Source organism: Phyllobates terribilis, unplaced genomic scaffold, assembly GCF_046119375.1.
Source record: "Phyllobates terribilis strain yellow unplaced genomic scaffold, ASM4611937v1 Scaffold_1__5_contigs__length_1240528914, whole genome shotgun sequence".
NCBI lineage: Eukaryota > Metazoa > Chordata > Amphibia > Anura > Dendrobatidae > Phyllobates > Phyllobates terribilis.
In genome coordinates this window covers 94,939,223-94,966,268 of record NW_027362761.1, presented here as the reverse complement: position 1 = coordinate 94,966,268, position 27,046 = coordinate 94,939,223, and the positions used below count along the sequence as shown (strand labels likewise).

At 41.2% G+C, this 27,046-nt stretch overlaps 1 protein-coding gene across 1 annotated transcript in view; it reads right to left on the bottom strand.

Moving 5' to 3' along the window:
- Positions 1-27,046, bottom strand: part of MUSK (muscle associated receptor tyrosine kinase) — a 479,574-nt gene that overhangs the window by 185,413 nt on the left and 267,115 nt on the right. Inside the window, exons 6-9 of the mRNA XM_073664750.1 lie at positions 11,108-11,232; positions 5,059-5,218; positions 3,842-3,848; positions 916-1,179 (exon numbers count right to left, since the gene is read on the bottom strand). Coding sequence (XP_073520851.1) covers positions 916-1,179; positions 3,842-3,848; positions 5,059-5,218; positions 11,108-11,232 — 556 coding nt within the window. The remainder of the gene's footprint in view (positions 1-915; positions 1,180-3,841; positions 3,849-5,058; positions 5,219-11,107; positions 11,233-27,046) is intronic.

The following is a 27,046-nucleotide window of genomic DNA, read 5'->3' as shown; positions in this document are numbered from 1 at the left end:
TACTTTAGGGGGACCAAACAGAATTCTTGTGGTTTGAGGGGTTGAATAATAAATGACACTCTGAATTAACTTCTTTTTTTTTTTTTTTTTTTTTTTTTAAAAAAAAAAACGTTAAATTTGCTGCAGTGCATTTCCCACTTCCAGGCTGATCTACAGTACAAATGTCACAATGCCAAGTTAATTCCGCATGTGTCAACCAGCTAAATCTGCAGGGGGTTGAATACTACTTGTAGGCACTGTATATTCTGACCTGCTTCTGTGTAACGTGCCTTGCTCTTCTCCCAGTGGACAGTACTGACTTTTGACCTCGGCTTGCTTTTTGACTATTATCATTCTTTACAATTTTGTTCTTGATTCTGACCTGGCTACACGACTATTCTCTCGCATCTGGTTCACTTCTCCACATAGCAACTCTTTGGTGGAAGCAATCCAGTGGACTCTGTTTTAAGTCCAGATCTCTGTACAGGTGTTAAAGGGTGAAGGCCGGTGGTCCTCAGGGATCTGCCAGATGGAGTGGCTTGTGCCAAGTCTGTCCGAGGTAGCTGTTTTGAGCTTGCGGCCTCTGACAGACTTAACACATAGCTGGTCGGGACTGGCATGAAAATGGCAAATGTCACAATATTTTTGCACAGCTTCTGAGTTACTCAAAAATATTATGACTTATTAAGTGTTGTATTCCAGAATTCTGGTGTAAATTCCTTAATGAATCAGCCCCTTTGCTTTTATTCACTGATCTCAACAGAAATCTTGAAAGTGGCAAGGCTCTGAATCATATTTTTTAGAATGTTTTTATAAAAAATTAAGCTGTTTTTTCATAATATCCAACCAATTGTACGTATATAGTATTTTTCAAGTTAAACACCTTGGATTTAGAACATTTAGTTTCTAGCATGGACATTAATTTTTACATGGTACCTGCATAATGGTTTTGGAGATGGACCATCTCCAGTTGGGTTGCACTCCTGGAAAAAGTGGTTGCAGAGCAAAGCTTCAGCTGCGGGTCGACAGAATGGGCTTACAGTTTTCAGTTCAGTCCAAGCTATTTGAGCCAGCATCTCCTGACTTTCTTCTGGCTCAGTATTAGTTGCATTGAAGAAAACCAAGGAGTCCTTTGAGAGCAATGCATTACATATGTCTCCTCTGTAGGTGCTGCAGTAGCCTACATCACCTCTATAAAGCCTAAGAACAAAGTGAAAACGAAGTTGTCACATTCCCAACAACAAAGTTTTTATTTCATAAATCAATAATACACATGAAAATAAGTAACTTTGTAATATCTTATCAGAGAAATTGACTACTTTCCCTTCCTGAATTGCTCTTTCACTCTCAATTCAGGGTAAAATCGGTAAAATCTATATTCATCAATGGAAATGGGAGGATGAGGGAAGAGCTAGAGGTGGACACAGACATTCTACTGCATGTTCCATAGAACTTTATGAGCACTAACTGTCATCTATTATCTCTGCATTGGAAAATCTGTGTTCACTGAAGACAGATTTTACCCATGAATTTAGACTTTTAAGAATGAATGATCAGATTTCTCTGATATGATATACTACAAAGATTCTTATTTTCCTGTATACGAATCATTTAGAATGTTATTTAAAATGATGGTTACTCTTTAAAGCTGCTGACTCATGAAAATATCTATTTTTTTATCTAATTTCTGGCTATGAGATCAACTAATCATCCTGGGTTTGGCTTTGGGAATCCCTGGAAATAAGGTCTCATGGTTGGAGGAATCCACATTGACAATATAATCATCAAGCAGCAGCGACATTTAGCATCAGATCTTGTACAAAAGATGGATTAACCATTTAATTAGTGAACATGGACTGCTAAAGCAAGAACTGCTCTTTGCTAGTTGCTCTCTGATATGGTACCTGGAGAAAGGCTATGGGTGGGAGATGGCGACCCCTCTACTATGTTCTCTACATGCTAGAATAGTTGATCACGCCAAGAATTCATAGAAAGCCTGCTAAAATTTCTGATTCATGATGTGTAATCATCTGTTGTGCAAATGAAAAACATTAAATGCTTCATTGCATTAAAGTTTTTAAAATATATCCACATTTAGTTATTTTCTGAAATTTCACTGGTCTAAGTCTATAGAGGTCCTAGAACAAAAGGACGACAAAACTCAGCAGTAGCAATTTGCCTCAGCACTGGCCAGCATGTCCATTTGCATGTCCAGAAGTATGTCCATTATCAACTTCTAAAACTACATTTTTGATCATTTTTCTTTGGTAAATCTCCAACCATTAAGGAATTCAGGGGCATTATCTTTGTTTTGAAAATTGGGAATTGCAGTAACTACATGAATATTATATTCAAATACATTGGGGAAACATGATTGAAGAGAATAAATAGTGGAAACCCCAATAAAGCCGCATGAACAACTAGAAGTCGCAGACTGTTTTTTTGGAGTTATGTATTTATTAACATTTCTGTGTCAGTCGCACAAGCAGAAATATTCAAGCTATAAATGCAGATGTTAAACTTAAAGATCCTTGGCTTCTATGTCAAATCTGAAGTATGTGCCATTTGTACTACTGGAGTCTTCTATAGTGGAAAATGAGCTACAAGACTAGGGTGGGGGGAGTGAATACCACTTCTGGACACCCAATAGATATAGACCTACAGTTGAAACCAGACGTTTACATACAATATATAAAAGACACATATGCATGTTCTTCTCAATATCTGACATGAAATCAGAATAAACCTTTCCCGTTTTAGGTCAAGTAGGATAACCATAATTTTTAATATTTACCAAATGCCAGAAGAATGAGAGAGAGAATGTTTTAAGGCATTTTTATTACTTACTGCAAAGTCAAAAGTTTACATACATTTCATTAGTATTTGGTACCATTGCCCTTAAACTGAATGACTTGGGTCAAACGTTTGGGATATCCTTCCACAAGCTTCTCACAATAGTTGGTCGGAATTTGGGCCCATTCCTCCTGACAAAACTGATGTAACTGATCCAGGTTTGTAGGTCGCCTTGCTTGCACCTGCCTTTTCAGCTTTGCCCATACATTTTCAATAGGATTGAGTTCAGGGCTTTGTGATGGCCACTCCAAAACATTGACTTTGTTATCCTTAAGTCACTTTGTTACCATTTTAGCAGTATGCTTCAGGTCATTGTCCATTTGGAAGACCCATTTCTGCTCAAGCTTTAACTTCCTGGCTGATGTCTTGAGATGTTGCTTCAGTATGGCCACATAATCTTCTTTTCTCATGATGCCATCTATTTTGTGAAGTGCACCAGTCCCTCCTGCAGCAAAACAACCCCACAACATGATGCTGCCACCCCCGTGTTTCACAGTTGGGATGGTGTTCTTAGGCTTCTAAGCTTCTCCCTTTTTCCTCCAAACGTAATGATGTTGATTATGCCCAAAAAGTTCAATTTTAGTTTCATCAGACCACAGGACATGTCTCCAAAAATTAAGGTCTTTTTTCCTGTGTACATTTGCAAACATTAATTACATTTTTGACTTTCCAGTAAGTAATAAAAATGCCTTAAAACATTCTCTCTCTCTCATTATTCTGGCATTTGGCAAATTGTAAAAATTATGGTAATTCTAATTGACCTAAAACGGGAAAGGTTTATTTTGATTTCATGTCAGATATTGAGAAAAACATGCATATGTGTCTTTTTATATAGTGTATGTAAACTTCTGGTTTCAACTGTATTTAAAAAATCCCAAACTGCCCCTACATAGTTATATTTGTGGCAGAAAAATGTGATCTACCAAACTATAATCCATTCATAATAGTCAATGAAACGTGTCTTTATATTAATAAGCAAAATAAATAAATTAATTAATTAAAGTCCTACCTCCATTCTTCAGGAAGCAATTATTATCCAGAAAAATGACATTAGGAGAAAAAAAAAAAGACAAGGTCAGCAGCATATAAAGTAAAGGCTTCATTAGTCCTTAAACTAAGTGCATTTGTTCCCTATTTTTTGGTACAGGATGATGACGATGATAATTTAGATGGGCTAATTTTCATATTTATTGTGTGAATCTTTGGAAAAGCCAATACATAACAGTGTGTGAAATTCAAATAGTGTAATGCCATAATATGATATATAAAGTGCAGACTATGGTGCTAATATAGGCATCACCGACAAGGATGTGAACTTCTGTAGAGGTGAAAATTATTTTCTTCATGAAGAAAGCTGATAATAATAATAATAATTAGAAGAAGAAGAAGAAGAAGAAGAAGAAGAAGAAAAAAAAGATACCAATTTGTCTTAGTGTGCCAGCTATAATACACATACAGGAAGAATGTTATAAATAAATGGCACCATCTAGTGGTCACTATAGTAACTACGTTTCCATTAGTTACATTCTGTGCCAACAGTAAAGTCTTCTACTGTATATCTAACCATCAATTAGGATTTTGTTTTCTTTCTACAAAAAGACTTAATCAGAGCTTTATTCAGATTTTACCTTCTACAGTCAAGATTTTTAACCCATCCTTTAAATTGCATGTATAAGTATTCACAAGTTTAACCAACAGAAATACACAAACATAAATGTGATGTGCAGTTGAACTTTAAAAATAAACTTTACCTGATTGCAGGTTAATGATGTGGCTGCACTTAAAAGGGTTTTTGTGAGCTCGTACTAAATTTCTGCAGTCACTCTATGATACTGCAGATTGGCAAATTCTGACAACTTACAACATGCACACGGTCAGGATTCCCCTTAATTAAAAGACCAAGCGGGCTATCACATGATGTATGTGATTTGCATGCTAGTAGTCTTTTGCTGACTAGTTTCTCATCTGCTTTTTTCAATAGACCAGAGCAGAGAGCATACAGGTGGCCACGTGACTGATCAGGCAATTAAAGGGAATCCTGACAGTGTGTTTAATGCAAACTGTCAGGATTTCACAATCTGCAGTCACATAGCATCATTGCAGAAATTTAGCTCTTCTTTATTACTTTTCTATCCTCTTGGATACACTTCTGGTTTTGGCTATAAAAACAGCATGAATTATGTGTGCAATCATAACTCCAACAGTAGGATCAGTAGATATAGATACCTGATATGCTAATTGTTGCTGCCGCTTTTGCTGTACCAAAGCTCCCACTATGCTTGTTATCCGCCATACAAGTAAAAAGGCCAGGTCTGTTTGCTACAATGTGCAGTTTGGAGAAGATGATTCCATCTTTGATGTTTTCTTCAACAGATTCTGGTGATACCTAGACAATGGAAAATACAATCATTTGCAACTTTAATTTCTCAATACTAACAGTGGATGAGCATTATACACATGGTTTATTCGGGAGAAGATGAGACATAAGTGAACTCACATTGGTTTACATATTAGGGCTGGAACATTATTGAAGGCCTTATCTGCTGCAAATAAAGATCTGGCTGATAAGGACTCATACAGTATATCACCATAGAAGCTTGGGACTTGCTAGAATCTCACGATATTCTAAAGAATTGTGTTTAGTGATAAGTTTGAGTCTCTTGAAGGATTTTTTTCTAAACCAAAAAGCATGTATTTGGGGTGAAAATTATTTTTGAAATTGGATTGTATTAAAATGTTGATCTGTTTGACTTTTACAGGCTCTTTGTTTCCCTAAACAACTTTGATGTGGTCTGTATCCTACATCAGCTAAGAGGAGCTCACAAAATGACAGATAAAAAGTTACAAACTCTACACTGTCAGATCGTTAGAACGAGCTCACTGACGGATCCTCAGTTTCTTTTTTCTGCAGCCAGGAATAAAGGCAATAGGTGCAACATTTTTAAGCAAACCCAAAAGCAAAAATGATTTTTAACCCCAAATATACAGTACAGACCAAAAGTTTGGACACACCTCATTTAAAGATTTTTCTGTATTTTCATGACTATGCAAATTGTACATTCACACTGAAGGCATCAAAACTATGAATTAACACACGTGGAATTATATACTTAACAAAAAAGTGTGAAACAACTGAAAATATGTCTTATATTCTAGGTTCTTCAAAGTAGCCACCTTTTGCTTTGATGACTGCTTTGCACACTCTTGGCATTCTCTTGATGAGCTTCAAGAGGTAGTCACCGGAAATGGTTTTCACTTCACAGGTGTGCCCTGTCAGGTTTAATAAGTGGGATTTCTTGCCATATAAATGGGGTTGGGACCATCAGTTGTGTTGTGCAGAAGTCTGGTGGATAAACAGCTGATAGTCCTACTGAATAGACTGTTAGAATTTGTATTATGGCAAGAAAAAAGCAGCTAAGTAAAGAAAAACGAGTGGCCATCATTACTTTAAGAAACGAAGGTCAGTCAGTGCGAAAAATTGGGATAACTTTGAAAGTGTCCCCAAGTGCAGTTGCAAAAACCATCAAGCACTACAAAGAAACTGGCTCACATGAGGACCGCCCCAGGAAAGGAAGACCAAGAGTAACCTCTGCTTCTGAGGATAAGTTTATCCGAGTCACCAGCCTAAGAAATCGCAGGTTAACAGCAGCTCAGATTAGAGACCAGGTCAATGCCACACAGAGTTCTAGCAGCAGACACATCTCTACAGAAACTGTTAAGAGGAGACTTTGTGCAGCAGGCCTTCATTTTAAAATAGCTGCTAGGAAACCACTGCTAAGGACAGCCAACAAGCAGAAGAGACTTGATTGGGCTAAAGAACACAAGAAATGGATATTAGACCAGTGGAAATCTGTGCTTTGGTCTGATGAGTCCAAATTTGCGATCTTTGGTTCCAACCACCGTGTCTTTGTGCGACGCAGAAAAGGTGAATGGATGGACTCTACCTGCCTGGTTCCCACCGTGAAGCATGGAGGAGGAGGTGTGATGGTGTGGGGGTGCTTTGCTGGTGACACTCTTGGGGATTTATTCAAAATTGAAGGCATACTGAACCAGCATGGCTACCACAGCATCTTGCAGCAGCATGCTGTTCCATCCGGTTTGCGTTTAGTTGGACCATCATTTATTTTTCAACAGGACAATGACCCCAAACACACCTCCAGGCTGTGTAAGGACTATTTGACCAAGAAGGTGAGTGATGGGATGCTACGCCAGATGACCTGGCCTCCACAGTCACCAGACTTGAACCCAATCGAGATGGTTTGGGGTGAGCTGGACCGCAGAGTGAAGGCAAAAGGGCCAACAAGTGCTAAGCATCTCTGGGAACTCCTTCAAGATTGTTGGAAGACCATTTCTGGTGACTACCTCTTGAAGCTCATCAAGAGAATGCCAAGAGTGTGCAAAGCAGTCATCATAGCAAAAGGTGGCTACTTTGAAGAACCTAGAATATAAGACATATTTTCAGTTGTTTCACACTTTTTTGTTAAGTATATAATTCCACATGTGTTAATTCATAGTTTTGATGCCTTCAGTGTGAATGTACAATTTTCAAAGTTATGAAAATACAGAAAAATCTTTAAATGAGAAGGTGTGTCCAAACTTCTGGTCTGTACTGTATATTGCACTCACTTTAAGGCTACGGCCCCACCATCAGTATTCGGTGAGTTTTTTACCTCAGTATTTGTAGCTAAAACCAGGAGTGGGTGATAAATACAGAAGTGGTGACGTGTTTCTATTATACGTCTCCTCTGATTGGTCCACTCCTGATTTTGGCTTATAAATAATGTTGTAAAATACTGACCAAATACTGATAGTGTGACCGTAGCCTAACTTTGCTACTCCATGTTTATCAAATGTTATGCCTGAATGATAAACTTAGCACAAATTACACCAGCGCATCTTTTTAAGGATTTCAAGTCCCAACATTAGATAAATGCCCAAGGCCCGGGGGAGGACACGCTATTGGTGTAACCTGTGCAGCCACACAGGGGCCGAAGAGGTAAGAGTGCCCACTTCAACTTCCAAAGCAACAAATAGTTTCTGATATAGACACTTTTTTAGTCTGCAAAGGGCCCATATACTGTTCATGCACAGAGGCCTTCTTCGTCTACTTATGTAACTGGCAAATTCTGCAAAGGATACAATAACCTAGCAAGTCTTACCATCTCAATCAAACAACAATGTCGTGTCAATGACAAAGGAAGATGAATCATTTAAACAGCTCTCCCTTTATTTTCTCAATACGACAAGAATATACAAATAGTCTCTTCAGACAGAAAGAGGACTTGAACTCTAGCATCACTTATTGGATGAAGCAATCCTTAGAGTAAATAGTCACCCTTTAAAGTGCCTTGCCACATGACTTAGGAGAAGAAACCAAACCACAAACTCTATTTGCAGAAACATGTTTTGGCATGTTTGCCCATCATAAGTGCAAAGCAGGAGATCTGATTTGGCTGCCTGAGTGCTTCTGACAGGAGATCTAAGAGGGAACATTTCTCCTTGTGGAGAGTGATAAGCTGGTATAAGACTATACACTGCTGATCTGGAAATTTAAATATACAAATAGGCTCTTCAGAGAGGAAAAGGACATCAACTCTAGCGCCACCTACTGGATGCAGAATAGTTGAACTTATAAAGCTCTTCATAAGTTCTAACTTCCCAAGTATTTTATTGTTGAAGTTGCTATCTTTGCTCCTTACATCTCTAGATCTAAATGATCCCTCTTATTACACAACATGAAAAATTTACTCTTTTCTTTACCCTATACCTGAAAAATTTCCAAAATTTATACAAAATATCAAAGATAGTCTTAAAGTTGTGATGAACTGAGCCTAAAATTAGATTATATCAACAGGGAAAAAGGCTAATGCGCCCACCCCCTTTTTTTATCATACCCTCTATCTCTGCTGCTCCCTGTATATGCACCAAAAGAGGTGCTAATGCTAAATCAAAAAGAAATGGCAACAGAGGACATCCTTGTCTCAAGCCTTTCTCCAGTTTAATAATGTCAGACAATGAGCCCTGTAAAACCAATTGTGTTCTAGGGGAGTGATACATAAACCTTAAGTATAGTATAAAATTCCCTGAGAAACCCAATGTCCTCAGAACTTCAAACAAATGACCATTGCTGGTTACCAAACGTCTTTTAAAGGGAATCTGTCAGTAGGATCAAGCCGTCTATATGCGCACACAGCTCATTGAAAGCTGAATAAAATGATGCCTTGATAACTGCGATCTGATGTCTTATTCCAGAGAAATCCACGTTTTTCTTAATGTGTAAATGAGCTGTTCAGGACTATGGGCCGGACACTGATCTCCTTAAGAATCTGCCTCCAGAGCTTATTTTACATGAAGGGGAAGTTACCAGTGTGATGGCCCTCTCTGCTCTCCTGATCTCACCGCAGAATTCTGTGTGTGATAATAGTAGTTACAGTATATTATTAAGTGGAATCTGTCAGCAGGTTTTTGCTATTTAATCTGACAGTAGCATAATATAGAGAACAAGGGCCTGATTCCATTGATGTGTCACTTATTAGGCTCTGTGCTGTAGCGTCAATACAATCAGTATTTTATCTGCAGGAGATTAACACTGCCTGGACTATTTTTCGCGTGCGAGGCAGTCAGACCTGTGTAACCTTGCCCACATTACTGATAAGCAGCTTTCTGATAATTCACAGTGTAAACAGTAAGCTGCCAGTCAGGAGTGTGGGTAGGTTTATGCGCAGAGCAGAAGACTTAGCTCTACTACATCTACAGTACAGACCAAAGGTGTGAATGTACAATTTTCATAGTCATGAAAATACAGAAAAATCTTTAAATGAGGAGGTGTGTCCAAACTTTTGGTCTGTACTGTACATCAGAGAAACAAGGATTATATCAAACCTGCACCAAGCAATCCAATAAATGATGCATCATTGGAATCAGGCTTTCTTGTCCTATATTATGCTACTCTCAGATTACATAGAAAAATCAGCTGACATATTCCCTTTAAACTCATTTGCAGGTGTCCTTTCAGTGCTTCAGCATTGATCTCACAGGTAGTCAGGCTACGTGTCCATGATCAGGAAGAGCAGCGTTTTGGACGCAGTGCATTTGTGCTGCTTTCAAAACACTGTGTTCTACATTACAAGCACAGTAGATGGGATTTCTAGAAATCCCATGTCCACTGTGCTTTTATTTTACGCTACATAAACTCACCCACGGTGAGGCTTTATGATCTGCAGCATGTCAATTTCTGTAGTGGAGACTAGTGTCTCCGCTGTGGATTTTGGCCAATTGAATGTCATTACATGCGGTGTACTGACAAACAACTGCGGCATTTACAACGCAGAGTTTTGGAATCAGCGAAAATATGCTGCATCCAATGCGCTGCTATTCCTGATCATGGAAACATGGTCATAGTGTTGCAATATTGTTACAATACAGCAGAGCTGTGAGAGCTGCAGCTGCTAATGTGTTTGTAAGGAGACAAAGTTCAGTTCTACTATTCTGTGTTAGTTATATGTCTCAGATTAGTAATGCCCCCTTTTATTTACAATAAGCCCTGGAGACAGGTTCTCATGCAGATCAGTGTCTGGTCCATAGCCTGGAACAGCTCATTTACATATAAGAAAAATAGGGATTTCTTGGGAATAAAACATTGGATCACAGATATCAAGGTATCATTTTATTCAGCTTCCTATGACCTACATACCCATATAGATGGCTTAGCAGAGTTGATCCTACTGATAGATTCCCTTTAAGTGTTAACCCCTAGATTGGCTGCATCTTTTAGGTAAATGACCAATCCAGAATCATCAACATATGCCTAATATTTTTATTTCCTTATCTCCCCTTAATAAATTCCAGTGCTTAGGCATTTATAACAATAAAATTACACAACTTGCACAAAAAAATTTGTTGCAAATGCAATGATAAATGTCCTCCACTGTATCACAGAGGTATTCTCCTCTAGAAATTATTATGTCAGCACAACGACTGCCCATGGGCCTATAATATGGAAGTATAAAAACTCCCTGTGGCGACATGCATAGACTATTGAGGAATGTTTACGCATCCTAAGAATGGTAAAAACAAATCTGGAATACCGGTTGGCTACTCTTCATACAAGCATTTATTATTACAATTTTTGCATACATATGCATTTTTTAAAATTTTCTGAGAATTATTGCAAAGTAATTTGTGACAACGCATTTTAATTTATGTTATTTTTTTAACTATATGGCTGCGAGTAAGTGTCAATAGTATTAGTTCAGAATCAGTGAAATATACTTACAGATTTTCCATTTTCAAACCACCTGATAGAAGGGACGGGAATGCCGGATGCTGTACACTTCAGAGACACTTCGGAACCAAACGTTACATTCTGTGATTCTGGTGCTTTTATGATCCTGGCAAGCACTGTGAAGAAAGGATGGATTCACAAGGTCACAACTAATTTACAAGTGTTATTCAGATATTCATGTTAATACAAAATTATATATGGATTTATATCTCAGTTGTCACTTCTTTCATAAATCCTTTATTTAATCGGTGTTTGATACTGGCATTTAATGGTCGTTTATAAGCACAAATTTACATTTTATATGCAGATATTCTATATGAAAAGTCAATTTATTTTGAAAATGCTTAACTCTAATTATTTTCTATAGATCCTGAGTTATAGTCATGGAAATATGTGCAAGGATGCAGGGGTGCAGAGTTAGCAGTTGTGCTTAGACCCTGGTGCCTGATGGTGGCCAAAGAACTTTCTGACAACAGTATTATAAATGGCTTTGTGTCCCAGGAGTTTTGACAACAGCTTGTAGAGGGCCCAGCTGAATTCATAAATCTTCTAGCTATCATTATACACAGTCAGTAAGTCAGCTTAGCTGATCTCCAATGTTCCATTTCAATTCTTTTTTTCCTGTTAAATGCAGTTCACCATAGCAAAATCTGTTTTGTTTTTATCTTCTTAGCTTTTTCTGAGCTCGAAATTATCTCTTAAAAACTAAATTTGATAGTGCTAACATCGACATGCATAAGGACACATTCACACTGTCCTTCACATCCACTTAAATGCAGCTGTCAGAGATTGACAGTGTCGTTTATATGGTCAGACACAGATGCTGTCCTTTTAATTTAGCCAGAATCTGCCGAGTGTGGAGCAGGCTCTGCTCCTGAGCCTGCTCTCCACACCCCAACTGGCTCTATGATGGATGAAACGTTAAGTTAAATGGTTAAGTATACTTCATTTTACATTTTATAGAAACTTGTATTGCAAATATATTTTAGTGTGACAAAGGAAAGGAATAAGCTCATTTTTTTGTTGTTCACTATAAAACTGGACAGTTATGCGGAACTGTTCATGCTTTTGTTATATTTTTATGCATTTGTGCGTCCATTCCATTAAACTTGACCATGCAATGTATGAGACTGTGATAAAAATAAATGGCAACAGATATTTTTTTTTGCAAACATATTTTAATGTGACAAAAGAAAGTAATAAGGCCATTAATTTTCATGCATATCACTGAACAAAATATGAGCTAAGTATTCCCTAATAGTTCTGTGAGGTCACTTGGTTGTATGTAGCTGTCCAAAGCCATTTCCTGCAAGGGAAATAAATAAAACATCTGGAGTGCTGTCATAATTAAAATCAGCCACACCAACCAATCTGAAAATCTACACCACCCCAAAGAAAAATGTGCTTCCTGTAACCTTTTACTGCCAAATGCAATGGAATTATTACATTTTCAAAATGTAACATAGAGTAAAGGTATACAAGTATTTATGAATATGTATCGCTCTCTCTATATACAGTGGAATGTAAAAGTTTGGGCACCCCTGGTCAAAATTACTGTTATAGTGAACAGTTAAGCAAGTTAAAGATGAAGTGATCTCTAAAAGGCCTAAAGTTAAAGATGATACATTTCCTTTGTATTTTAGGTAAAAACAAAAAATACACATACATATATATATGTATATATATATATATATATATATATATATATATAAATATATATATACACAGTGAAGGAAATAATTATTTGATGCCTTGCTGTTTTTGTAAGTTTGCCCACTGACAAGGACATGAACAGTCTATAATTTTAAGAGTAGGTTCATTTTAACATTGAGAGATAGAACATAAAAAAAAATCAAGAAAATCACATTGTATAAATAAGATAAATTTATTTCAATTTGTAGTGAGAAATAAGTATTTGATTCCTCTGGCAAACAACACTTAATACTTGGTGGCAAAACCCGTGTTGGCAAGCACAGCAGTCAGATGTTTTTTGCAGTTCATGATGAGGGTTGCGCACATGTCAGGAGGAATTTTGGTCCACTCCTCTTTGCAGATCATCTCTAAATCATTCAGATTTTGAGGCTGTCGCTTGGCAACTGGGAGCTTCAACTCCCTTCATAAGTTTTCTATGGGATTAAGGTCTGGAGACTGGCTAGGCCACACCATGTCCTTAATGTGCTTCTTTTTGAGCCACCCCTTTGTTTCCTTGGCTGTATGTTTTGGGTCATTGTCTTGCTGGAAGACCCAGCCACGACCAATTTTTAATGTCCTGGCGGAGGGAAGGAGGTTGTCACTCAGGATTTTACGTTACATGGCTCCATCCATTCTCCCATTGAAGTAGTCCTGTGCCCTTAGCAGAAAAACACCCCTAAAACATAAAGTTTCCACCTCCATGCTTGACAGTGGGGACGGTGTTCTTTAGGTCATAGGCAGCATTTCTCTTCCTCCAAACACGCAAGTTGAGTTAATGCCAAAGAGCTCAATTTTTGTCTCATCTGACCACAGCACCTTCTCCCAATAGCTCACAGAATCATCCAGGTGTTCATTGGCAAACTTCAGACAGGCCTGCACATGTGCCTTCTTGAGCAGGGGGACCTTGCGGGCACTGCAGGATTTTAAATCTCTAAGGTGTAATGTGTAACCAATGGTTTTCTTGGTAACTGTGGTCCCAGCTGCTTTGAGATCATTAACAAGTTCCCGCCGTTTAGTTTTAGGCTGATCTCTCACCTTCCTCATGATCAAGGATACCCCACGAGGTGAGATTTTGCATGGTACCCCAGATCGATGTCGATTGACAGTCATTTTGTATTTCTTCCATTTTCTTACTATTGCACCAACAGCCCATTCCAGTTTTCTGCAGGTCTATGATCTTGTTCCTGACATCCTTAGAAAGCTCTTTTCGCTCGCCCATGTTGTAGACTGATTAATTGAGTCTGTGGACATGAGTTTTTTATACAGGTGACTATGTAAGACAACTGTCTTTAATGCAGGTAACTAGTTGATTAGGAGTGTCTAACTGGTCTGTAGGAGCCAGAACTCATAATGGTTTGTAGGGGATCAAATACTTATTTCTCATTCCAAAATGCAAAAAAATTTATCTAATTTATACAATGTGATTTTCTTGATTATTTTTGGATCTTCTATCTCTCAATGTTAACATTAACCTACCCTTAAAATTCCAGACTGTTCATGTCTTTGTCAGTGGGCAAACGTACAAACACAGCAAGAGATCAAATAATTATTTCCTTCACTGTTTATATACTGTATATATATACAGTACAGACCAAAAGATTGGACACACCTTCTCATTTAAAGATTTTTCTGTATTTTCATGACTATGAAAATTGTACATTCACACTGAAGGCATCAAAACTATGAATTAACACATGTGGAATTATATACTTAACAAAAAAGTGTGAAACAACTGAAAATATGTCTTATATTCTAGGTTCTTCAAAGTAGTCACCTTTTGCTTTGATGACTGCTTTGCACACTCTTGGCATTCTCTTGATGAGCTTCAAGAGGTAGTCACCGGAAATGGTCTTCCAACAAACTTGAAGGAGTTCCCAGAGATGCTTAGCACTTGTTGGCCCTTTTGCCTTCACTTGGCGGTCCAGCTCACCCCAAACCATCTCAATTGGGTTCAGGTCTGGTGACTGTGGAGGCCAGGTAATCTGGAGTAGCACCCCATCACTCTCCCTCTTGGTCAAATAGCCCTTACACAGCCTGGAGGTGTGTTTGGGGTCATTGTCCTATTGAAAAATAAATGATGGTCCAACTAAACGCAAACCGGATGGAATAGCATGCTGCTGCAAGATGCTGTGGTAGCCATGCTGGTTCAGTATGCCTTCAATTTTGAATAAATCCCCAACAGTGTCACCAGCAAAGCACCCCCACACCATCACACCTCCTCCTCTATGCTTCATGGTGGGAACCAGGCATGTAGAGTCCATCCGTTCACCTTTTCTGTGTCGCACAAAGACACGGTGGTTGGAACCAAAGATCTCAAATTTGGACTCATCAGACCAAAGCACAGATTTCCACTGGTCTAATATCCATTCCTTGTGTTCTTTAGCCCAATCAAGTCTCTTCTGCTTGTTGGCTGTCCTTAGCAGTGGTTTCCGAGCAGCTATTTTACCATGAAAGCCTGCTGCACAAAGTCTCCTCTTAACAGTTGTTGTAGAGATGTGTCTGCTGCTAGAACTCTGTGTGGCATTGACCTGGTCTCTAATCTGAGCTGCTGTTAACCTGCGATTTCTGAGGCTGGTGACTCGATTAAACTTATCCTCAGAAGCAGAGGTGACACTTGGTCTTCCTTTCCTGGGGCGGCCCTCATGTGAGCCAGTTTCTTTGTAGCGCTTGATGGTTTTTGCAACTGCACTTGGGGACACTTTCAAAGTTTGCCCAATTTTTCGGACTGACTGACTTTAATTTCTTAAAGTAATGATGCCCACTCATTTTTCTTTACTTAGCTGCTTTTTTCATGCCATAATAAAAAATTCTAACAGTCTATTCAGTAGGACTATCAGCTGTGTATCCACCAGATTTCTGCACAACACAACTGATGGTCCCAAACCCATTTATAAGGCAAGAAATCCCATTTATTAAATCTGACAGGGCACACCTGTGAATTGAAAAATATTGCAATATGGGCTATTAAACCTTATCACTTTATTCTACTCTGTGTGCAGCCTCCATTTTTGCATGGATATATATATAATTATATATATATACAGTACAGACCAAAAGTTTGGACACACCTTCTCATTTAAAGATTTTTCTGTATTTTCATGACTATGAAAATTGTACATTCACACTGAAGGCATCAAAACTATGATTTAACACATGTAAAATTATATACTTAACAAAAAAGTGTGAAACAACTGAAAATATGTCTTATATTCTAGGTTCTTCAAAGTAGCCACCTTTTGCTTTGATGACTGCTTTTCACACTCTTGGCATTCTCTTGATGAGCTTCAAGAGGTAGTCACCAGAAATGGTCTTCCAACTATCTTGAAGGAGTTCCCAGAGATGCTTAGCACTTGTTGGCCCTTTTGCCTTCACTCTGCGGTCCAGCTCACCCCAAACCATCTCAATTGGGTTCAGGTCTGGTGACTGTGGAGGCCAGGTCATCTGGCGTAGCACCCCATCACTCTTCTTCTTGGTCAAATAGCCCTTACACAGCCTGGAGGTGTGTTTGGGGTCATTGTCCTATTCAAAAATAAATGATGGTCCAACTAAATGCAAACAGGATGGAATAGCATGCCGCTGCAAGATGCTGTGGTAGCCATGCTGGTTCATTATGCCTTCAATTTTGAATAAATCTCCAACAGTGTCACCAGAAAAGCACCCCACACCATCACACCTCCTCCTCCATGCTTCACGGTGGGAACCAGGCAAGTAGAGTCCATCCGTTCACCTTTTCTGCGTCGCAGAAAGACACGGTGGTTGGAACCAAAGATCTCAAATTTGGACTCATCAGACCAAAGCACAGATTTCCACTGGTCTGATGTCCATTCCTTGTGTTCTTTAGCCCAAACAAGTCTCTTCTGCTTGTTGGCTGTTCTTAGCAGTGGTTTCCTAGCAGCTATTTTACCATGAAGGCCTGCTGCACAAAGTCTCCTCTTAACAGTTGTTGAAGAGATGTGTCTGCTGCTAGAATTCTGTGTGGCATTGACCTGGTCTCTAATCTGAGCTGCTGTTAACCTGTGATTTCTGAGGCTGGTGACTCGGATAAACTTATCCTCAGAAGCAGAGGTGACTCGTGGTCTTTCTTTCCTGGGGCGGTCCACATGTGAGCCAGTTTCTTTGTAGCGCTTGATGGTTTTTGCAATTGCACTTGGAACACTTTCAAAGTTTTCCAAACTTTTTGCACTAACTGACCTTCATTTCTTAAAGTAATGATGGCCACTCGTTTTTCTTTACTTAGCTGCTTTTTTCTTGCCATAATACAAATTCTAACAGTCTATTCAGTAGGACTATCAGCTGTGTATCCACCAGACTTCTGCACAACACAAGTGATGGTCCCAACCCCATTTATAAGGCAAGAAATCCCACTTATTAAACCTGACAGGGCACACCTGTGAAGTGAAAACCATTTCCGGTGACTACCTCTTGAAGCTCATCAAGAGAATGCCAAGAGTGTGCAAAGCAGTCATCAAAGCAAAAGATGGCTACTTTGAAGAACCAAGAATATAAGACATATTTTCAGTTGTTTCACACTTTTTTGTTAAGTATTTAATTCCACATGTGTTAATTCATAGTTTTGATGCTTTCAGTGTGAATGTACAATTTGCATAGTCATGAAAATACAGAAAAATCTTTAAATGAGAATGTGTGTCCAAACTTTTGGTCTGTACTGTATATATATATATATATATATATATATATATATATATATATATAATATTTTTTTTGCCTAAAACACAAAGGAAATGTGTCATCTTTAACTTTAGGCTTTTTAGAGATCATGTCATCTTCAACTTGCTTAACTGTTCACAATAACAGTAATTTTGACCAGGGTTGCCCTAACTTTTACATGTCACTGTATATATATAGACACTGCTCAAAAAAATAAAGGGAACACTTAAACAACAGAATATAACTCCAAGTAAATCAAACTTCTGTGAAATCAAACTGTCCATTTAGGAAGCAACACTGATTGACAATCAATTTCACATGCTGTTGTGCAAATGGAATAGACAATAGATGGAAATTATTGGCAATTATCAAGACACCCTCAATAAAGGAGTGGTTCTGCAGGTGGGGACCACAGACCACATCTCAGTACAAATGCTTTCTGGCTGTTTTGGTCACTTTTGAATGTTGGTTGTGCTTTCACACACGTGGTAGCATGAGACGGACTCTACAACCCACAGAAGTTGCTCAGTTAGTGCAGCTCATCCAGGATGGCACATCAATGCGAGCTGTGGCAAGAAGGTTTGCTGTGTCTGTCAGCGTAGTGTTCAGAGGCTGGAGGAGCTACCAGGAGACAGGCCAGTACACCAGGAAATGGGCCATAGGAGGGCAACAACCCAGCAGCAGGACCGCTACCTCCGCCTTTGTGCAAGGAGGAATAGAAGAGCACTGTCAGAGGCCTGCAAAACGACTTCCAGCAGGCCACAAATGTGCATGTGTCTGCACAAACGGTTAGAAACCGACTCCATGAGGGTGGTATGAGGGCTCGACGTCCACAGAAGGGGGTTGTGCTCACAGCCCAACACCGTGCAGGACGCTTGGCATTTGCCACAGAACACCAGGATTGGCAAAGTCGCCACTGGGTCAGTAATGGTGTGGGATGGCATTTCTTTGGAGGGCCGCACAGCCCTCCATGTGATCGCCAGAGATAGCCTGACTGCCATTAGGTACCGAGATGAGATCCTCAGACCCCTTGTGAGACCATATGCTGGTGCGGTTGGCCCTGGGTTCCTCCTAATGCAGGACAATGCCAGACCTCATGTGGCTGGAGTGTGTCAGCAGTTCCTGCAAGATGAAAGCATTGAAGCTATGGACTGGCCCACCAGTTCCCCAGACCTGAATCCGATTGAGCACATCTGGGACATCATGTCTCGCTCCATCCACCAATGTCACGTTGCACCACAGACTGTCCTGGAGTTGGCGGTTGCTTTAGTCCTGGTCTGGGAGTAGATTCCACAGGAGCCCATCCGCAACCTCATCAGGAGCATGCCCAGGCATTGTAGTGAGGTCATACGGACACGTGGAGGACACACACAATACTGAGCCTCATTTTGACTTGTTTTAAGGACATTACATCAAAGTTGGATCAGCCTGTAGTGTGTTTTTCCACTTTAATTTTTGGGGTGACTCCAAATACAGGCCTCCATTGGTTAATAAATTTGATTTCTATTGATGATTTTTGTGTGATTTTGTTGTCAGCACATTCAACTTTCTACAGAACAAAGTATTCAATGAGAATATTTCATTCATTCAGATCTCGGATGTATTTGAGTGTTCCCTTTATCTTTTGAGCAGTGTATATACAATATATATATATATATTTATATATATATATATATATATATATACATATATATATATATAAACATATATACATACATACAGTGGGTATGGAAAGAATTCAGACTCCTTTAAATTTTTCACTCTTTGTTTCATTGCAACCATTTGGTAAATTCTAAAAAGTTCATTTTTTTTCTCATTAAAGTACACTCTGCACCCCATCTTGACTGAAGAAAACAGAAGTGTAGCGCCGTCCAATCAACATGGCTACATTTGGTTGAATGTGAGCAGAAAGTATAGTCCTGTACACTTCAGAATTCATCTGTCTTCAGTCACATGATCAATAAACACTAGTGACTCAGTGCCATCAGAAGTCATGCATGCCCATGGCATTACACTGCCTTCATCATGTTTTACAAAGGATATGGTGTGCTCTGGATAATGAGTCATGCAAAGTCTTCTCCCTACTTTCTTCTTCCCATCTTTCTGGTACAGGTTGATCTTACTTTCATCTGTCCAAAGAGTGTTTTTCTAGAACTGGGCAGACATCTCGGGGACTGGTGCAGCACAGGCGAGAAAATCACCATGCTGGCATCTCTGATGAGAGGAAAAAGAGGACTCGTGCAGGGATGCCGATGCTGTTCTAACAGTACACCCCCCTTACACCTCCTCTTCTTCAAGCCTGTGAGAAATTTCTGAAAAAGAAGTGGAGAATGAGTATTTTCTTTGGTCTCCCAAGACCTTTCTTCAAATGCCTTCCAATCAACTAAGAAAAATGTTTTTCCTCTCACCTTCTTCAAAGCTAAGATAATCTTCACCTCTAAAACATCCTCAGAGGTGGATGAGAAGAAGAAGGGAGTCAAGATGACCAGCTTCAGGAGGGATATGTGGAAGGAATTGGGTACTCACAAAGAGGCTGGCAGCTTCAACTTATAAGATACGGCATTAATTTGCTCGATGACTTCAAAGGGACCAATGAAGCAAGGACCCAACTTGTAGGATGGGATTTTGAGACAGATGTACTTAGGAGATAGCCATTTCTTATCCCCTGGACGATAACAAGGTGGATCTGAGCGTCTCTTGTTCAAATGCCTCTTAATATGCTCAGATGATCTTTCTAAAGTGGCTTTGGTGTCTTCCCATATCTTCAAGAAATCCTTTGTGAGAGCATCAGCTGTTGGTACACCAGAAGTGTCCAACACTGGAAGAGGGATTCCTGGCTGTTGCCCAAAGACAATGAACAATGGAGAGCTTGCAGACGACTCACTTACGTGGTTGTTATAGGAGAACTGTGCCCATGGTAAGAGCTGATGTCACGCAGATGACAGCTGTGTGATAATGTGGAAAAACAGGGATGTTCATGGGCGGACCTGATTATTTGGCGCGAACAAGTCGGAACCCCAAACACGAACACGAATTTGAAATGCCAAACAAATTCGCTCAACACTACTCATAATGACCATCCCGGGTGTTGAAAGCCGTCTTCCATTCATCTCCTCAGAGTATCTGGATTAGATTGTATGTTCCTCTCAGATCCAGCTTGGTAAAAATCCTGTCACCTCTCAGGCGATCGAACAACTCTGGGATAAACGGCACCGGACATTCATTCTTAATTGTGATTTGATTGAGACTCCTACAATCTATGCAAGGCTGGAGAGTCCCATCCTTTTTCTTGACAAAGAAGAAGCTGGCTCCAGCTGGAGAAGAGGACATCTGAATTAATCCCCTTAACATACCAGGACATGGCTAGGGTCTCCGTCTGGGACAGGAGGTAGATACCGCCTTGTGGAGTTGAGGATCCCAGAAGCAGCTCTATAGGGCAGTCATACTGCTTATGTAGGTATAGCATCTCAGCTTCCTTCTTGTCGAAGATGTCAGCATATGACCAGTATGCGGATGATAATCCTGACAGAGAAGATGGTGCTACCGATAGTTGAACAGGTCGTACAGGCACAAGACACTTCTCATGAAAAGACTGTCCCCAACGTAGTACCTCTCTGGATTTCCAGTCAAGGACGGGTTCATGCACACGGAGCCATAGAAGACCCAGAAGAAGTGGATGAGACAGACAAGGGTGCACGTCGAAGGTGATCTTCTCAGTGTGTAGCACTCCTATCCGGAGCTCTACTTGCTCGGTGACCACCTGAACATCTTCGGATAGGACCCTCTCATTGACAGATGACAACAACAACAGATTCTGGAGTCATCAAACGGGGATCTGGTAATGATCTACAACAGCTTGCTGCATGAAATTCCTTGCCGCACCAGAATCCAGGTATGCAATCTCAGCAAACTGGGAACCTCCACATGTCACAGATATGGTCACGATCAATGGTGGAAAGGGTTTATTCTCGCCTAGGGTAGCCTCTCCATTGGCCAAAGGCTTGGGTGTTTTCTGACTTCTTGGGACAAGAGCGAATGAGATGTTTTGTGCCTCCACAATAGTAGCACATGCCCTTGACTCGATGGATCTCCTGCCTTGGCCCAGCCAGCACCACATTGTCGAACCTATGTTCAAGAGAGGCTGCAGCTGTGGAAGGCTGAGGAAAGAGCAGCCTTAGGAAGGATGGAGCCAGACAAAGAGGTTTTATTTTATGCACTGTCTCTCAGAAGCGCTCCTAGAACCGGAGGTCGATTTGGATGGCCAGGGAAACTCGATTGTCCAGTGTAGTGTGAATGTTTCGACCTGGTAGCTCATTCTTGATCCTTGCGGACAATGTTCCCCAGTAGGCCACTACCAATGCCTCATTGTTCCAGCTGAGTTCAGAACCAGGGTGTGGAACCGGACGGCATAATGGCCTACAGACAGGCTCCAGGAAAATCTGCAGATCCGTGATTATCGCATCTCCTCTTTCCAACAAGGGGTTGAGCCATTCCAGAGCCTCTCCTCCAAGATGGGTCATTAGGAAGGCTACTTTCGCCTGATCGGAAGGGAACTGGTGGGCCAGTAGTTCAAAGTGCAGTAAGCACTGGTTGATAAACTCTCGGCATAGCTTCAGACTCCCGTCAAAATGTGATGGTGCATACAGATGGGTTCCAGCACCTGAAGTATGACTTGCGGACGGAATAGTCACTGCCAAGACTGCCGCAGCTTGAACCGGAGCGGTTGAGGCTGCTGATGTCATAGTGTCAAGACAGGTGTTTACAGTTCGGAGATATGACAAGATCTGATATTGCTGGTCTCTCTAACGGGTTATCTCTTGTAACAGGTCAGAGATTGAATGGGTATGACAGTCAGCAGGTTCCATGGCCTTAGTAAACTGTAACGCACATGGTTGTGGAACCACTGTGCCACGGTCTGCGGAAAACCTGGAGGGGCATAACTAAGTGACCACTTGGTTCTTCACTAGAGCCACTGATGATGTGGTTAGACTTGAACCTAGGTGGACAACAGGTGCCACTCCAGGACAGACCCTGGAGCTGCAGCAGCTGACCCCCAAAGGGGCAGGGAACCAGGACCAGCAAGGAATTGGTTAACAGAAGGACTACACAGCTGGTAGACAAAACAGGTTCAGGTTCATAACTGCATGGCTGGTACACAGAACAGGTTCAGGGTCAGGAACGGACAGGATAGGTTCAGGAACACAGAACGGACTCAGGTGTATGATCACAGGTGCAGGTTCAGACTAGACTGATGAGTATAGCGGTATACAGTACAGACCAAAAGTTTGGACACACCTTCTCATTTAAAGATTTTTCTGTATTTTCATGACTATGAAAATTGTACATTCACACTGAAGGCATCAAAACTATGAATTTACACATGTGGAATTATATACTTAACAAAAAAGTGTGAAACAACTGAAAAGATGTCTTATATTCTAGGTTCTTCAAAGTGGCCACCTTTTGCTTTGATGACTGCTTTGCACACTCTTGGCATTCTCTTGATGAGCTTCAAGAGGTAGTCACCGGAAATGGTTTTCACTTCACAGGTGTGCCCTGTCAGGTTTAATAAGTGGGATTTCTTGCCTTATAAATGGGGTTGGGACCATCAGTTGTGTTGTGCAGAAGTCTGGTGGATACACAGCTGATAGTCCTACTGAATAGACTGTTAGAATTTGTATTATGGCAAGAAAAAAGCAGCTAAGTAAAGAAAAACGAGTGGCTATCATTACTTTAAGAAATGAAGGTCAGTCAGTGTGAAAAATTGGGAAAACTTTGCAAGTGTCCCCAAGTGCAGTTGCAAAAACCATCAAGCGCTACAAAGAAACTGGCTCACATGAGGACCGCCCCAGGAAAGGAAGACCAAGAGTCACCTCTGCTTCTGAGGATAAGTTTATCTGAGTCACCAGCCTCAGAAATCGCAGGTTAACAGCAGCTCAGATTAGAGACCAGGTCAATGCCACACAGAGTTCTAGCAGCAGACACATCTCTTCAACAACTGTTAAGAGTTGACTTTGTGCAGCAGGCCTTCATGGTAAAATAGCTGCTCAGAAACCACTGCTAAGGACAGGCAACAAGCAGAAGAGACTTGTTTCTGCTAAAGAACACAAGGAATGGACATTAGACCAGTGGAAATCTGTGCTTTGGTCTGATGAGTCCAAATTTGAGATCTTTGGTTCCAACCACCGTGTCTTTGTGCGACACAGAAAAGGTGAACGGATGGACTCTACCTGCCTGGTTCCCACCGTGAAGCATGGAGGAGGAAGTGTGATGGTGTGGGGGTGCTTTGCTGGTGACACTGTTGGGGATTTATTCAAAATTGAAGGCATACTGAACCAGCATGGCTTCCACAGCATCTTGCAGCGGCATGCTATGCCATCCGGTTTGCGTTTAGTTGGACCATCATTTATTTTTCAACAGGACAATGACCCCAAACACACCTCCAGGCTGTGTAAGGGCTATTTGACCAAGAATGAGAGTGATGGGGTGCTACGCCAGATGACCTGGCCTCCACAGTCACCAGACCTGAACCCAATCGAGATGGTTTGGGGTGAGCTGGACCGCAGAGTGAAGGCAAAAGGGCCAACAAGTGCTAAGCTTCTCTGGGAACTCCTTCAAGATTGTTGGAAGACCATTTCCGGTGACTACCTCTTGAAGCTCATCAAGAGAATGCCAAGAGTGTGCAAAGCAATCATCAAAGCAAAAGGTGGCTACTTTGAAGAACCTAGAATATAAGACATATTTTCAGTTGTTTCACACTTTTTTTTAAATATATAATTCCACATGTGTTAATTCATAGTTTTGATGCCTTCAGTGTGAATGTACAATTTTCATAGTCATGTAAAAACAGAAAAATCTGGTGTGTCCAAACTTTTGGTCTGTACTGTAGGTGTGGAGAAGGTGTGGCGCCCCTGAGGGTTCGATCGCCACAGGGATGCTGCTCCTCTTTAATGGGGTGTAGTATCCCTCCTTCAAGGTAAGAACGGTGCAATGATCAGAACCTCACCTCCACATCCAACACCACACTTCTCCCACCAGAGGGGGCTATTAGGCACTAGGTGCTGCCCCTACTGGGAATTGGGAGACTGGGGAACCAAAAGTTAGGGGGAACCTTGTAGTGGGTGAGGGTGGAGGACTCACATTTAGTTTACACTAAATATTTAATATTTAATACACAGCCATCTTGGCTCATGGTTCTTTGATTGTGATCTCCATCCCTTAACGTGGCTTCTGGGTGAACCTGCAGCGGATGGAGACACGGCCCTCATACCCTGGCCTTGAGTCGAGGGGCAGGTTGTAGTTAACGTATGTCTCAACCCGGTCAAGGACCATACCCAAGAAGGCCTGGAGCTTAGGAGTGTAGCTCCAGCGCAAAAGGATCCCAGGATAATGCAGACGGAGCGGTATACACCACCTGTCCTTGCTATTCTGATCTAGTCAGAGGGATTCCGGCTGCAAAAGGGGTACCGGCCCCCGACACCTGACTTTGCTACTCCACGTCCTAGTCAGGGAAGCCCGGCAGGCCCTGAGGATCCCACCGGGTAACGGACAGAGCGGAGCCGCCACCCGTACCCTCTTTCTGAGCGTAGTCCAGAGGGAGACCCGGCCTATCTACACACGCAGACAAGAGAGGACTCATTCTGAAGTCTAGGAACACTCTGGTGTGGAGTCCTGATTAAACACTTGAATTACTCGGAGGTTGTCGGACCCTCGTCCCTGGTGACCGCAAAACTCCGTGAGGAGCAGGGAGAAGCCTTGCAGCTGCACTCTCCACCGTGAGTAAAAACCCTGGAAGTCAACCCCTATGGCCTCCGGACTCTTTATTTCTGCACCGCACTGCGCAGCACCAAACATCCTACACTACAGCTCCCGCCATCCTTGTCTTCTACCCTGAGCCCCTGCTCCCCCTGTGGGGAGTAGTATCAACGTCGGCTGCCACAACATCCCGCCTCAGAGGACTGCAGCAGCGCTGGTGGCCTTCACCAGGTACGACAGGTGGCTTAGTCGATAGCAACCACTCAACCCTGATAGCCCTTATATCATTTTTAATGTGACGGCCCAGGGCATGGAACGGGTCCAGGCCACGGCTGCAACCCACCAAACATCTGACCCAGCTCCGAGTTACTCCCCATCTTCCCAGGGAAGGGCTGCGAGCGTCACAAAGGCGTATCAGGCTCAGGACTTGATAGAAACAGGATGGACTCAGGAACAGGTTACAGCAGAATGGACAGTATACAGATCAGACAGGACGGACAGGGTTAGATAGACAGGAGGGACAGCATCAGGTTCACAAAGTGCAGGTACAGGGACCTTAAAACTAGGTAGCAGGATACATATTAATACTAATCTTGCTAAGGCACTTCCTAATAGGGGAGGGTGCCTTAACTATCAGGCGTCTCCCAACTATAAGGTGGAGACATTTTTAGAAGCGTGCGTGCTACACTTTTATGTGGCAGGGAGCACACGCACACTCTCAAGAAACCTGCATGTCGTGCGCAAGTCCTGGAAGGAAACAGATGTTGTGGGGACCTGAGCAGCGTGGAAGGGTAAATGAACATGCCGGCGTCCCTGCTAAGAGGAGGAAGGGGACTCGTGCAGAGGTGTCGGCGCTGTTCTAACACCCATATTATTAATATAAAAGGATCTTGAATATGGTTTAGTAAACAGCTATAATGGCAAAAGTCATGTCACTGTCCAAATATTGTGTGTGTGTGTAAGTACTGTATATATATTAGGTTGACAATGTGTTCTACACTGTGTTCCAAATTATTATGCAAATAATATTTTCTCAGATTTTCCCAAATTACCTATATGAATTGCAGTCATTGTAATTTTCCAGTCAAATAACTATTAGAGTACAATTGAAAGGTTTTTCTACAAACTGCCTATGATAACAGTATATTTTTTAAAATTTTAATAAAGAACAAAAAAATGGTCATTTTTGAAATTATAAGCATTAGCAGGTTATTACAAACTGAAATCAAACAGTTTTCAACTCAAAACTTTATTCTAGGTGATGTTACATTTGCACATAGGAACCCTTGTCCGAAAGGAGCTTCTGAACTCTCTCGTCCATTGGATCTGTCAGGTTTTGGATGGTTTCTGCTACAATTGTTTTGCATGAGGACAGAATACCCTCCCAGAGCTGTTGCTTAGATGTGAACTGCCTCCCGCCATCATAGACACTCCTTTTGATGATGCTCCAGAGGTTCTCAATGGGGTTGAGGTCAGGGGAGCATGGGAGCCACACCATAAGTTTGTCCCCTTTTATGCCCATAGCAGCCAGAGATGCAGATGTGTTATGTGCAGCATGAGACGGTGCATTATCATGCATGAAAATGATCTTGCTGCGGAATGCACGGTTCTTCTTCTTGAACCATGGCAAGAAGTGCTGTTTGAGAAACTCAACATACATTATGGAGTTCATCTTTACCCCTTCAGGGATCCTAAAGGGTCCAACAATCTCTCTCCCCATGATTCCAGCCCAAAACATTACTCCACCTCCTCCTTGTTGGCGCCGTAGCCGTGTTTGCATGGGGTGTCCATCAACCAGCCATCCTCCACTCCATC